Genomic DNA, 11,939 nt, shown 5'->3' with positions numbered 1-11,939 from the left:
TTGCCTGGGGGGTGGGGGGAAGGTATACCAGTTTTTAAAAATAATTTTACTTTTTCAAAAATGTCAGTGGGTGTTATATACCTAATTTATGGAGTGGTGATGTATCATCTTACCTGATAACCCTTTTGAGAATCTAATGAAAGCTTATCTTACTTTTAGAAAGTGAATCCGAGGATAGTTCAGATGATGAACCTTTAATTAAAAAATTAAAGAAACCTCCTACAGATGAAGAGTTAAAGGAAACCGTGAAGAAGTTACTGGCCAGTGCCAACTTGGAGGAAGTCACGATGAAGCAGATTTGCAAGGAGGTAATTGGACAAATACTTGTATCATTTTGCTTTTATTTGAAAAATTCTTCCACTCAGCCGTCAGTTCAAAAAGCAGGATTCTTGTGTGGATGCCTTCACCCACTAAATGTCTGCTGAACTGTTACATGCCAGGCATCCTTACGGTGCTGGGATGCTGCATTCAGTCAGTCGAAGTCTCTGCCCTATTGAAATTACTTCATAAATAACAGTAGGATGTGTACAGTGAAGAAAGTTGAAGTGATACATTCCAAACCACAGAGAAAACTTGCTTTTCCTGATCTGGAAACTATTTTTACTGATGCATCCTTAGGTTATGTTAATTTAGAAGAGCAGTCTCGGGGCACCTGGCTCGCTCAGTTGGAGGAGCCTCTGACTCTTGATCCTTGGGGTCATGAGTTTGAGCCCCATGTTGGGTGTAGAGATAAAGATTACTTAAATAAATCAGTATTTTAAAAGACAATCTCATGTACCACCTTATTTTCAGCAATACTGCTATAAGATGGTATAGATCAGGTTTTTAGCTCAGACTTCTGTGAGAAGTTTTTCTGATACGCAGAAAATAAAATGTCCTAATCTTGAATATGATTCCATAGAAATTCCAAACCCTAGATCAAAATTGGGAGATTTTAGAATCTAGTGTGTCATGGTTAAACCAAATTAAAATTTCAAATGTACTGAAGGTGAAATGTTCTGTACTTTTTAAGACCTTGTTTATTGTTTTGTTTATTCATTTAGCATTCACTGAGCCATACTGTATACCAGGCACTGGGATGGATTTGGGGGTAAAGCCAGGAAATCTATTACTTGGCTCTTGGGGGCTTGCGGTTAGGTGAGATAGGAGTGTTGCAGTGAGTTGGGGACAGTTGGTAAGGGCTGGACTGGAGGCGTGCAGAAGGTGGCACACCGCCACAGAAGAAACTGCACCTGCTTGGGCCTGGGAGGGGGAAAGAGATCCTAGAGCATCAGCTGCGCCATATAGTCGAGCAACATGGACACATGTGCATAAAATAGGACAGTGACCACAAGGAATAGTAATTTCTTCGTTTGAAGACTAGAGTTGGAAAGAAGTCTTCACAGGAGTTAGGGAAGAAAAGGACAAGTTTCGTAGAACTCATATATGTCTTATTGCAGAGTTTAGTTTTTTCCCTGAAATTAATGGGAGAATTGGGAGGCTCAGTGGGGTATTGAGAGCTGATCGTCAGGGGCCAACACAATCTGATTTTTGAGAGTCATCCCAGACAAATTGAGGACAGAATAAAGGATGGGATGATAGTCATGAAACCCCAGTTTGTTATAATCAAAGTTACAGAGTGGCCATAACCAAGTCAGAAATCAAGAGAGCCTGGTGAGCGTTGGATCAGCTGTGGGTGTTAGGGCGCGGCTACGTTAACCATCTAGGGAACAGAACAAAGGGTACATTCTGAAAAAGAGAAGTTTTATTCTAGACATTATGAGATGAGGTGCTGGGAACATCCAAGTGAGAGAAACTGTGACCATTGTAATTCTTCCAAGGTAGGAGAGACAGACGGGGGTACTGCTGGGATTAAATCCAGAAGCCTGGATTAGATAAGGTGGCCCAGGCAAGAAGATAGAGGTAAGCAGAGGACAGAGAGTCCTGGAAAACACTCCCATCAGAGTTGAGAAGTGATTTCTAAAAAATATGAAAAACTGTAGAGAGGTGCTGTCAAAGCCAAGAAAGAGGGGAGAAGACAGTTTCCAGAAGGGGAAGATCATGCCCTCCAGGGGACAATGGGCAAGGGCTGTGGAGAACAGCTAGGGTTCGGGGAGGGGGGCTAGAAATGCCCTGTAAACATGAAAACACACTTTCCCTACTTGAAGATAAAAGTTTAAATATTTTTGCTTATTAGCTTGTTAAAATACAAATACTAAGAGTTTTCATGCTTGGCAAAGGTATAGGGAGACATACTCATGCTTAAAGTTGTAAAAACTTTGGAGAACAATTAAGTAGTATCTTTTTTTTTAAGATTTTATTTACTTATTTCAGATCACAAGTAGGCAAAGAGGCAGGCAGAGAGTGAGAGAGGAGGAAGCAGGCTCCCTGCTGAGCAGAGAGCCCGATGTGGGGCTCGATCCCAGGACCCTGGGATCATGACCTTGAGCCAAAGGCAGAGGCTTTAACCCACTGAGCCACCCAGGTGCCCCAACACTTTATGTAATTTTTTGAGGGGATTATTATTATTTTTTATTTTTTATTTTTTGAGGGGATTATTAACAACATGGAGAGGTCAGGTGAGGAGGACTTGTGGAGTTTTTGGACTCAGCAAGTAGGAGATGATCATTCACGTAGTAAGAGGAATTTCGAGGACGGTAAATGCAAGGGTTATTTACCATTGGATTGAGAATGAATTACTAAGGAGGAAAGTGAATAAATTAAAGCTTCTGTTTTGAGCAGCTTGCTTTAGAAAGGAAATCGTAGCTAAATGGGAGGTGGGGATACAAGCTGATGAAAGATTTTTAAGAAGGTCATGGAGAGAAAGCACATGCATATATTAGGCTTGGAGACGGTGCTGGGATGGCAGGGGAGAGTTCCGGAAAGGGTCCTGGCAGAGGTAAAGGACATGGGGGATATTGATAGATCCAGATACAAACAAGCTAGAGGGGAAGAGGTATGTCAGAAAGTTGAAGGAATGCAAAATGGTGGCTTCTTGGCCAAGAGCGAAAGGGAGAAAGGGATGAAAAGGCCATTGACAGGAATGCAGGAGGAGCTGATAAAGTACTCGGAGGGATTTCTAGAGAGGCTCGGGTGTTGAACACCATGAACTTGAAATGGGGCCAGTCTTTCATTCTTTTTTTTTTTCAAAGATTTTATTGATTTGAGGGAGAACAAGTGGGGTGAGGGGCAGAGGGAACAGACACCCTGCTGAGCAGGGAGCCCGACTCAGGGTCCCTGAGCTGAAGGCAGATGCTTAACCAACTGAACCACCCAGGCGCCCCGGGACCCCTCGTTTAAAAGTTGTGTAGAGAAGTTGGTAGGTAGACCCGTTGCGGGCCAGAACGAGGGGGAACGACTGGAGTGATGTAAATGATGGATTCTTCGCAGGAATTGGCGGACTGTAGCCTGTGGGCCCGATCTGTCTTCCTGTCTGCTTTTGTAAATAGTTGAGTGTGACAACAAGCACATCCAAGCACATCCATTCTTTCCAGCGTGTCTGTGGCAGCTTTCACACCGCAGTGTCCTAGTGGAGTGGTTGTGACGGAAACTGTTCCTGGAAAAGCTGAAACCATTTACTGTCTGTCCCTTCACTGAAAAACTGTCCTTACCTTCACTGCACCTCCGGAGGGAGGCCTGTGGTGCGAACGGAGTCAGCCCTGGAGTCACCGTGAAGTCAGGCGGCGGAGCCAGTTGACAGGAGAGAGGGCTGTCTGGAAAGGTCTAGGAGTAGAGCACTCCTGGGACCCCCCCGGATCTCGGGGATGTCACCTGGGGGAGGGGATGCAGTGGTGGAGCGGAGGCCGAGGCTTGTCAGAGTTCAAGTTGAGGAGCCTCAGTGGTGTTGGAGGACATAAGAGAGAAGCATAAGGGAGTCTCTAGGAAACATCTGACAGAGAACCCGCCAATATAAAGCGCTTAGTCCCCTTACCTGAGATCTGAGTGTTGGCCTCGCCTGCGTCTGTTAGCTCCGCTGAGATTCCCAGTAGCATGTACAACGTGAGAATGTTCACACACTGATTTACGGTCGGCTCATTTTGGGCCTGGTGAGCGAGAAACCTGAGCGCACGTGCAGCTGCTCGTACACAGCATCCGTTTCTTTATCCAAAGGTGTAAAGCGTATCACTGGATTTCTAAATCTATTTTTAACCTTTTATTTTTTACCATAGGTATATGAAAATTATCCTGCTTATGATTTAACTGAAAGAAAAGATTTCATAAAAACAACTGTTAAAGAGGTAAGTATCTCCATCTTTTCTAATTTTAATCATTTTTGAACATCTAAGACAAAGGAATGATGTGTATCAAATACTGCGTATTTTTCAGAATATTCACGTCACTAAATCAGATTTTCTCAAGATACTTGGTGGGGAAAATGTTTTTCCCATTGTAAAGCTAAAAAATACAGTCCGAACAGTAGTGACAAAGGCAGTGTCAGGCTCGCAGTGTTATGTGGGCAGCTGGAGTGTCCCCAGTACTCCCACAGCCACATGAGCACAGTTGTTGTCCCCCAGAGGCAGAAGATTCACAGTAGCTAGAGTTTGATATTGGTCCCAACACATTTCCCAAGGTCACAGTTTAAAAATTTGGGGGGTGGGTATACGATTTTTGTGTTTCTAATGTGCTTTGGGCATAGGAAAATGATGTTTCTCTCATTGCAGCTGATTTCCTGAGGCAGAGGAGACAGATGACTTGTCCCGTGGATGTAAAGATCTGATTTATACCATTATACCAGCAAAGAGAATGTATTTCCTTTTCTAAATCCCTGCAGGCATTGTGTTGGTAGAACTTATTGCCGATCTTTTTATCTTGAGTGTTAAGTAAATTTGAGTTTGTTGTTTTAAATTGCATTTCTATGCAGTTTTTAGTTTAAAATTTTGCATGGCAGTAACTGTTCCTTGCTTTTATAGCTGTATTTTGTACATTTTGGATTTCTTTATATGAGATCGTAGATTCTCGAACTGTTGTAGTTTTTAGCGCGCTTAGTAGTAGTCGCTTGTTTCGGACATACTTTTAATCAAGTAGAACAAACTATTACTGACATTTATACATGCAGAGACTATGGCAGTATTTAGTACACGAAATATTTTGAATACACATCTGTCAGTGGCGGTGTGTTCATCATATTAAAAATATACAGGCTTCAGCTATTGAGATTAAATTGGAAATTTTCTGCATGTGTATATATGTCAAATTGTCAGCATGACAAAAGTGACAGATGTTATTTTTGTATTTTTAAAAACAAATTTGTTGTATATAAAGTTTTTTTATTTCTTTTGTGCAGATCACTTTTTAAACTCCTCTAGGTAGGTATCTTTACAGTTCTAAACTATGAAATGTCAGTGTTCGGCCATATGGTATGACGGAGCAGTGAAGTCAGAATTCAGTGGGGAAAACACTGAAGGAACAGACCGTTCTCTGCTTTGCCTCAGAAGTGTCATCAGGTTGTAGTTTTAGTGTTAATTCTGCAAGTGTCTGTAGATACATTTTATATTAGTACATCAGAACTTCAAAATTTGGGGACAGGGTGGGAGTACGTTCAAGCACATTTGGCTTATAATAAATGAACTGATTTTTATTAACTGCTTTTGCCCATATAAAATGCTGATATTTACAGGACACCGGGCCACCTTTATAATTATGATAAATGTACCAAGTATAGTGCTAGAAGATAATGTGTAGGCAATAGTGGGGATCGCTGACACAATATTTCTCAAAAGTGATAAAAGACTTATTTTTAACATTAAAGAAGTTTAATGTATTTGTGGAATCAGGGCTTTTGGGTTTTAAATTTTGGCCAATCAGGATTCTAGGTGATCAGTATACAGACCACTCCTGAATGAGACTATTTTGTCTTTTAAATTGTCTTAATCAGTTTATTGAATAATCTCTGAATTTTAAAGTAAAACAATGCTACTTATGAGAGAACTAGGCCTTTGATAAACCAGTTGAGCATTTAAAATAAAAATCCATCCATAAAAGTGGTGTGTGTTGACTGTTAGGGTTTAAACAGGTTTGACTTGTTTATTGATAAATGCAAATGAATGGAGTAAAGAACTAAATGAGACCCAAGAATTGGCCTTTGATTTTAAATATTTAATTTGTTCCTATAAACCTTGTCAATAAAAATAATAAATCCATGCTCTTGTCTCCTGCATTAATGTCTTATGGTTCTTGTAGCATTTCCCCCCAGCTGAGGAACTCAGAACAGGTTTTTAGGTGGATTTAGCCCCACGATCCCAGTTAATTTGGAGTGCTGTTCCGTGATAACGGCGCACGGTTACATGAGCACGTACACGATGGAGAGGTCACCAAGGAAAACCGGGAAGTGATCTCACAGAAGGTAGGTGAGTACAGTTACCAACTGTTTATTTTAGATCATTTACTTGAAAGGGGGTGAGCAGAGTAAGACCTAGGAACTAAAAACAAAGTCTGCAGACGGCTTGGAGGAGAGAGGCCAGGTGAGGTAGCATGCGAGTTCCTGGGGAAGGCGTAGCTGACAGGAGTGCGCTCGTCACTAGACAGTACACAGTGTTTGAAAAACAAGTCTAGTTTTTATTAAGTAGTTATACACAACCAGCTGTTCACAATCTGCAGTTGAAACACTGTATCCACTGCTATTCAATTACAAAATCTTCAAACAGTGAAAAACCATAATCAAGAGGAAAAGTACCGTGGTTCCTTAACGAAAAAAAAGTCAAATGATGTCACTTAAGACAGGAAATTTTTTACATACACATTTACTGTACTTCAGCTAACGAGGTTTGCTTATAGCACAGTACAAGTTGAAGTGCCCAGAGACTAAACAGTTGTGAGCCATTTCAAACTTAAAATACTTTGCATTTACCACTGAACACATGCTATTCATTAAACATTTTAATACATAGTATTTTAAAGCAGAATACTTCCCAATCAGTACCAGTGACTCTCATCAGATAATCTAAATCTCAGCATTTTGCTGTGTTAACCCAACTTTGAAACCGATTTACTGCTGTTTGCTTTTCTGTGTTTGTATCATACTCTGATGGGGACAGATGTGTCTAAGTTCTGTGTAAAGTTTGCATAAAATACTATTTCTATTTAGAAGCGGACTTTAAATTTTAAAAATACCTAATATTTTGCAAAGTCTTTAAAATCATTTTGAGTCCCTTTTTGAAGCAGACTAATATTGAAAGAACTGTTAAGACTTTTTAAAACAAAAGCACTTAAGTTACCATCCACTTTTCTAATTTGGCAAGATAAACATCCTGAAGACCCTGAAATCATTGTTTTAAATGAATTATTTTGTCATGAGTGAAAAAAGGAAAATGTATCTGCCATGTTCTCAGGCTTTTAAGATATGGCTTTAAATGTGTAATATTTACCAGGATATCACATTTTTCTGCAGTTTTCCAGTGGACCTGCCTATGGAATACTGAAAACATAATGCTGTAAAAAAATTCTCTTAAGAGTTTGAATCTGTTATTTTAAAAAGAGGCAGTAGAGGGAGTTTTTTATTAAAGTATTCTGACAAGAAAGATCTTTTTGCTAGTGGTTGCCAAAAGTAAGGCTATTTAAAGTGTACCATCCACCCCAACTTGGCTCTTAGAAAAAGAGCCATATTCTAATTGGCCTAAAGTATGAAGACTATACTATCTCTACCCCATTCTAAGTGATAGAATACCTGTGCTGTTTAAGGAATTGGAAATTTTGCTGTTTTGCCAATGAGTGCACAAATCTAAAATGTATCACAAAAGATACCTGAATTTAAATTTTTAAATAACCCAATGGAAAGAATTATGTACAATATAAAACAGTCTGGAAGTTTCATTTACTTTCAGCTGAAGAGTTTGTGCTATATCTGACACAGAAAGATTTGTATCTAAATTTTAAGTAAAAGCTCAATATTGGAGCTTTATGAAAGTCTTAAGGCTCATTGGCAAAGATACTAATAAACTGTCACAGAAGAAAAATACATGGCTTTATCTGGTATTCTAATGATTGCTGCTTGGTTTCTCAATGTTTGAAAACTGGTAAGTCCAACAAAATGTCCGATTTAAAGGGAGTCTCCAGCCATGGAAGAAATCCTACCCAAAATCTTAATTTAAGGTTCCTTCTGCCTTATTCTGAAATACAGAAGACTTAGCCCTAATCAACCTGTGGAAAAAGCAAATCTAAGTGCTTCGAAAGGATTCTTGGGGCTAATGCTCTCAGAGAAGGTTTTCCGTTCGGTTTTATGAAAGTGAGGTTTAACACATGTTTCAAACTTTACCATCTGGGGCACAGAAGAAAGCTGGGTCCACACAAATTCTATTCAGAATGCTGCGATCTTGCTTGCTTCTCGAACACCGCTCAGATATGCCCCTGTAACAGTCTGTGGAAAATGCCTGTTTGTTGCCTGTAAGAAATAATTGCATAACTGGAGGTCATGTATAAGGATCTCAAATGGTAATAAGCAAATAATCAGTACACGCTTATACTTTCTCTGACCCTCAACGATGGACGGCACTCCTTTGTGCTCTTAGGAACACTACGTCCCCATCACTGCCCCTGAACCTCTCTGGTTATCCCACCATACCTCACCAGATCATTGCACAACTTACTCTACCGTCCTGTGAGGTACTGTGTGCCGGTCCTTAGGATACCACCTCTCTGTACCAGGGGAATGTACTAAGGGGAATGACTAAGACACATTCACTGCCCCACCCCAACCAGACAAGGAATCTCGCTGTTCGAATCGGCCGTGAGGGAGGCTACCAGCACGAACCCCTCCATCCACAGCTGGAGTTTCACTCGATGGCGGCAACAGAAGGACAGAGCTGTGTGACTCAATAGGAAGGGGAAAGAAAAGGTGAGGACTGGCACTGGGAGAAGCCCCCTTTCCAGGAGACTAGCTAGAACACAACCAGCAAGCCAAGAAGGGGAAAAAAGTCCCGATCTGTGCCTTTGGGGGCAGAAACAATGACGAGGTCTGGGAGGCAGCTGTGGGAGAGCTGGTGAGCGCGCCTCAGAAGACGGGGAAGGACACGAAACAGCTCCGTGTGAACTAAGCTACTGCCAGGTCACCCGGGTGAGTGGCTGGGATGGAGGGGAAAGGTCCGGTGCCAAAGATGTCAGTGAATGGAGGTAATGTCAGGAGGTACTTGCCGTCCAAGTACTAGTTGGGGAGAGGGGCAGAAACTTCACAGAAATAGGTTTAAAATTATTCTTTAACTGTGAGATTAAAGGAGCCCAACAGAGCTGCTCCTGGAAGCCGCTGACGGGCTGCTCAGCCTGTAGTCCTGCTCTGTTCCCACAAAGCTGGCTCTGCAGCCCAGTGACTCTACAATAGCCAGCTTTTCCATGATACTCTTCTGGAGTCCTCCAGAAGTCCGGAAGAGAAAAGAACACCCACTCCATTTTCTATGACACTAGAAAATGCGTGTGCTCCTAAGCTAACATACAAAGTATGAAAACATGAAAGGGTGCTGAGAATTGCCTTTACTCTGCTCCGTTTGGGAAGGGTAGTGGCGTGGGGGTGAGGGTCAAAAGCAACCAGTTCACACACCCCCTCAAAGAATCCTTTAAAATTCTCAGCCACCGGAGGCATCAAGAACCACAGAGACAGAGTTGGGCATGAGTGGAAACAGGACTGAAGGCTACGAAGAGCAGGTCAGACCCTCCCCGGCTTCCCGCTCCCACCACCACAACCGGAGATCTGGGGAGGCAAGGGTGAGGCAGCTAACCATGGAGGGATTGAGTAAAGTCTTCATAACTAAGAGCAAAGCTTTCGGATCCCAGGACGTCAGGAGCTGCCACCAAGCAAAGAGAAACTACATGTTCCCAGAAGAAAGAGCTATAGATAGACACACTGATGTTTGCGGATCCAACTAGCCGCTGGCAAGCTTGCGGGCGCTCTCGGTAGGCTTTTATAAAGATGCCTCGCTCAGATCTAAGCAGTCAAGGGTGGGATATCTGGACATGTGGGAGGCAGAGGCTAAAGGAAAAAAAACAGGAACTCAGGAGTCATGAAGAGGATGCTACCAAAGAATAATCTGAGGACAAGAATGTCCTCATAAAAGAGATAGAATTTACAAAGTTCAAGGGTGGGAAGTTGAATCTCCCCATAACATGGTAAGATGGCAGAACGAGTAACAGCAAAGAAAAAAAATCAAGATAATCAATTCAGGAATTCCAATATATGTAACAGAAGATCTAGAAATAAGAGGGGGAAAATGTGGGGAGAGAATGATCAGAAATGCAAAAACCAAGGACCGAAGGATAGGAGTGTCTAGATTATACACAAGTGAAAATGGGCACAGAAAAGAGTGGTAAAACAGCAAAACATTTCTCAAAAAAAATAAACCAAGACAGAAGGTATGCCACTTCATACCCATTACGATGGCCATTATCAAAAACCCACAGAAAATCACGGGGCGCCTGGGTGGCTCAGTTAGTTGAATGTCTGACTCTTGACTTTGGCTCAGGTCAGGATCTCAGGGTCATGAAATTGAACCAGGAACCAGGTTCCCCCCGGTCAATGTAGAGTCTGCTTGAGATTCTCTCTCCCTTTGACCCTCCCTACCCACACACACACACACTCTCTAAAATAATAAATCAGTCTTTTAAAAAGTCTCAAGTGTCGGAAGTGACTGCTGGTGGGGTGTAAACTGATGCCGTTACTGTAGGAAACAGTGTAGTGGCTCTTCAAAGAGTTAACCAGAGAATTTGTGTATGACCCGGCAATGCCTTTTCTGGGCATATGCCCCAGAGAACCCAAAAGAGGTTCCTGAAGATCTGCGCACACCCATGTTCCCAGCAGCATCACTCACAGTGGCCAAAAGGTAGTAGCAGTTCAAGCATCCAGGACGTGAATGTGTACACAGAATGTCATCTGTCAGGCGCCTGGGGGGCTCAGTGGGTTAAGCATCTAGCCTCAGCTCAGGTCATGGTCTCAGGGTCCTGGGATCGAGCTCCGCATCAGGCTCCCTGCTCAGGGGGGAGCCTGCTTCCCCCTCTCCGTCTCTTGCTCGTGCTCTAATACTTTTTTTAAAAAATGTGATCTATAAACGCAATGGACTATATTCAGTCTTAAAAGGGAAGGATATTCTGACCCGTGCCACAATCTGGATGAACCTTTAAGAACATTCTGCTGCGGGAAATAAGCCAGTCATGAAAGGAAACACGGTTCCTTCCACTGAGAGGATGGAGCACCCAGAACAATTCACAGAGACGCAACAGAGATGTGGCAGCCAGGGGCGGAGGGAGGGGGGAGCGGGGAGTGTCGTTTCACTGGGACCGACTATCAGTTCCGCAGGATGAACACGTTCTGGACGGAACAGTGGTGATGGGGGCACAGCAGCGTCAATGTATTTGATCCCACTGAACTGCAGACCTGAAAACCAGCAAGACGGTAAAAGCCTCATTCTAGATGGAAATGCGCACTGTCGTTCACCGTGTCCGGAACCTGACTGTGGCTACACCGAGATGGGGCAGGGGGGCAGAGCGATTCTGTCCCAGCAAGTGTCCCACAGGGGTGGCCACGAGACCCCCAACAGTCTCTGCGAGGCTCATGCACTGCAGTGGAAGTAACGAGACTCCTCAATATTAGAAACAAGGAAGAAAAATACTTTTAGATCATTTGCCAAAAGCACAATCCATGTAGTTCCTACAGTTTGACTTCTCAGGCCCTGACAAAGAAACTGGATCCCAAAGATGACAGGTGGGCGTTTGTGGCATCTGTCCACGTTAAGTGGAGCTCCGAGAAGCCCAACCACAAGAACTGTGGGTTGACGGACAGCGACAACTGCCGACTCAACAGAAGTTCTTTATGGGCTTAAAAGAAGTTATGATGGTAAACGGTACGTTGTGCATAATCTACCACAGTTTAAAACAAACATTAAAAAGAAAGGAGAGAGTAATCTAGGAAATAAAACGCCAAGCCTGGAGAGTGGGAAGGAGGGGTCCCAGAGATCAACCAGTGCAGACCTGCGCACCGGCCA

At 42.8% G+C, this 11,939-nt stretch overlaps 2 protein-coding genes across 2 annotated transcripts in view; one reads left to right on the top strand and one right to left on the bottom strand.

Annotated features, from left to right (window-relative positions):
* DEK (DEK proto-oncogene) overlaps positions 1 to 6,119 on the top strand; it is a 33,068-nt gene extending 26,949 nt beyond the window's left edge. Inside the window, exons 9-11 of the mRNA XM_044259566.1 lie at positions 160 to 308; positions 4,149 to 4,217; positions 4,641 to 6,119. Of these exons, the coding sequence (XP_044115501.1) occupies positions 160 to 308; positions 4,149 to 4,217; positions 4,641 to 4,652 (230 nt within the window). The 3' untranslated portion in view covers positions 4,653 to 6,119. The remainder of the gene's footprint in view (positions 1 to 159; positions 309 to 4,148; positions 4,218 to 4,640) is intronic.
* Positions 6,120 to 6,513: 394 nt separating this feature from the next.
* Positions 6,514 to 11,939, bottom strand: part of KDM1B (lysine demethylase 1B) — a 58,609-nt gene continuing 53,183 nt past the window's right edge. Inside the window, exon 21 of the mRNA XM_044251658.1 lies at positions 6,514 to 8,356. Within this exon, the coding sequence (XP_044107593.1) occupies positions 8,273 to 8,356 (84 nt within the window). The 3' untranslated portion in view covers positions 6,514 to 8,272. The remainder of the gene's footprint in view (positions 8,357 to 11,939) is intronic.

The sequence above is a fragment of the Neovison vison genome, chromosome 1 (assembly GCF_020171115.1).
Source record: "Neovison vison isolate M4711 chromosome 1, ASM_NN_V1, whole genome shotgun sequence".
Lineage (NCBI taxonomy): Eukaryota > Metazoa > Chordata > Mammalia > Carnivora > Mustelidae > Neogale > Neogale vison.
Note: the sequence above shows the minus strand (reverse complement) of the source record. Positions and strands in the feature narration are given on the sequence as shown.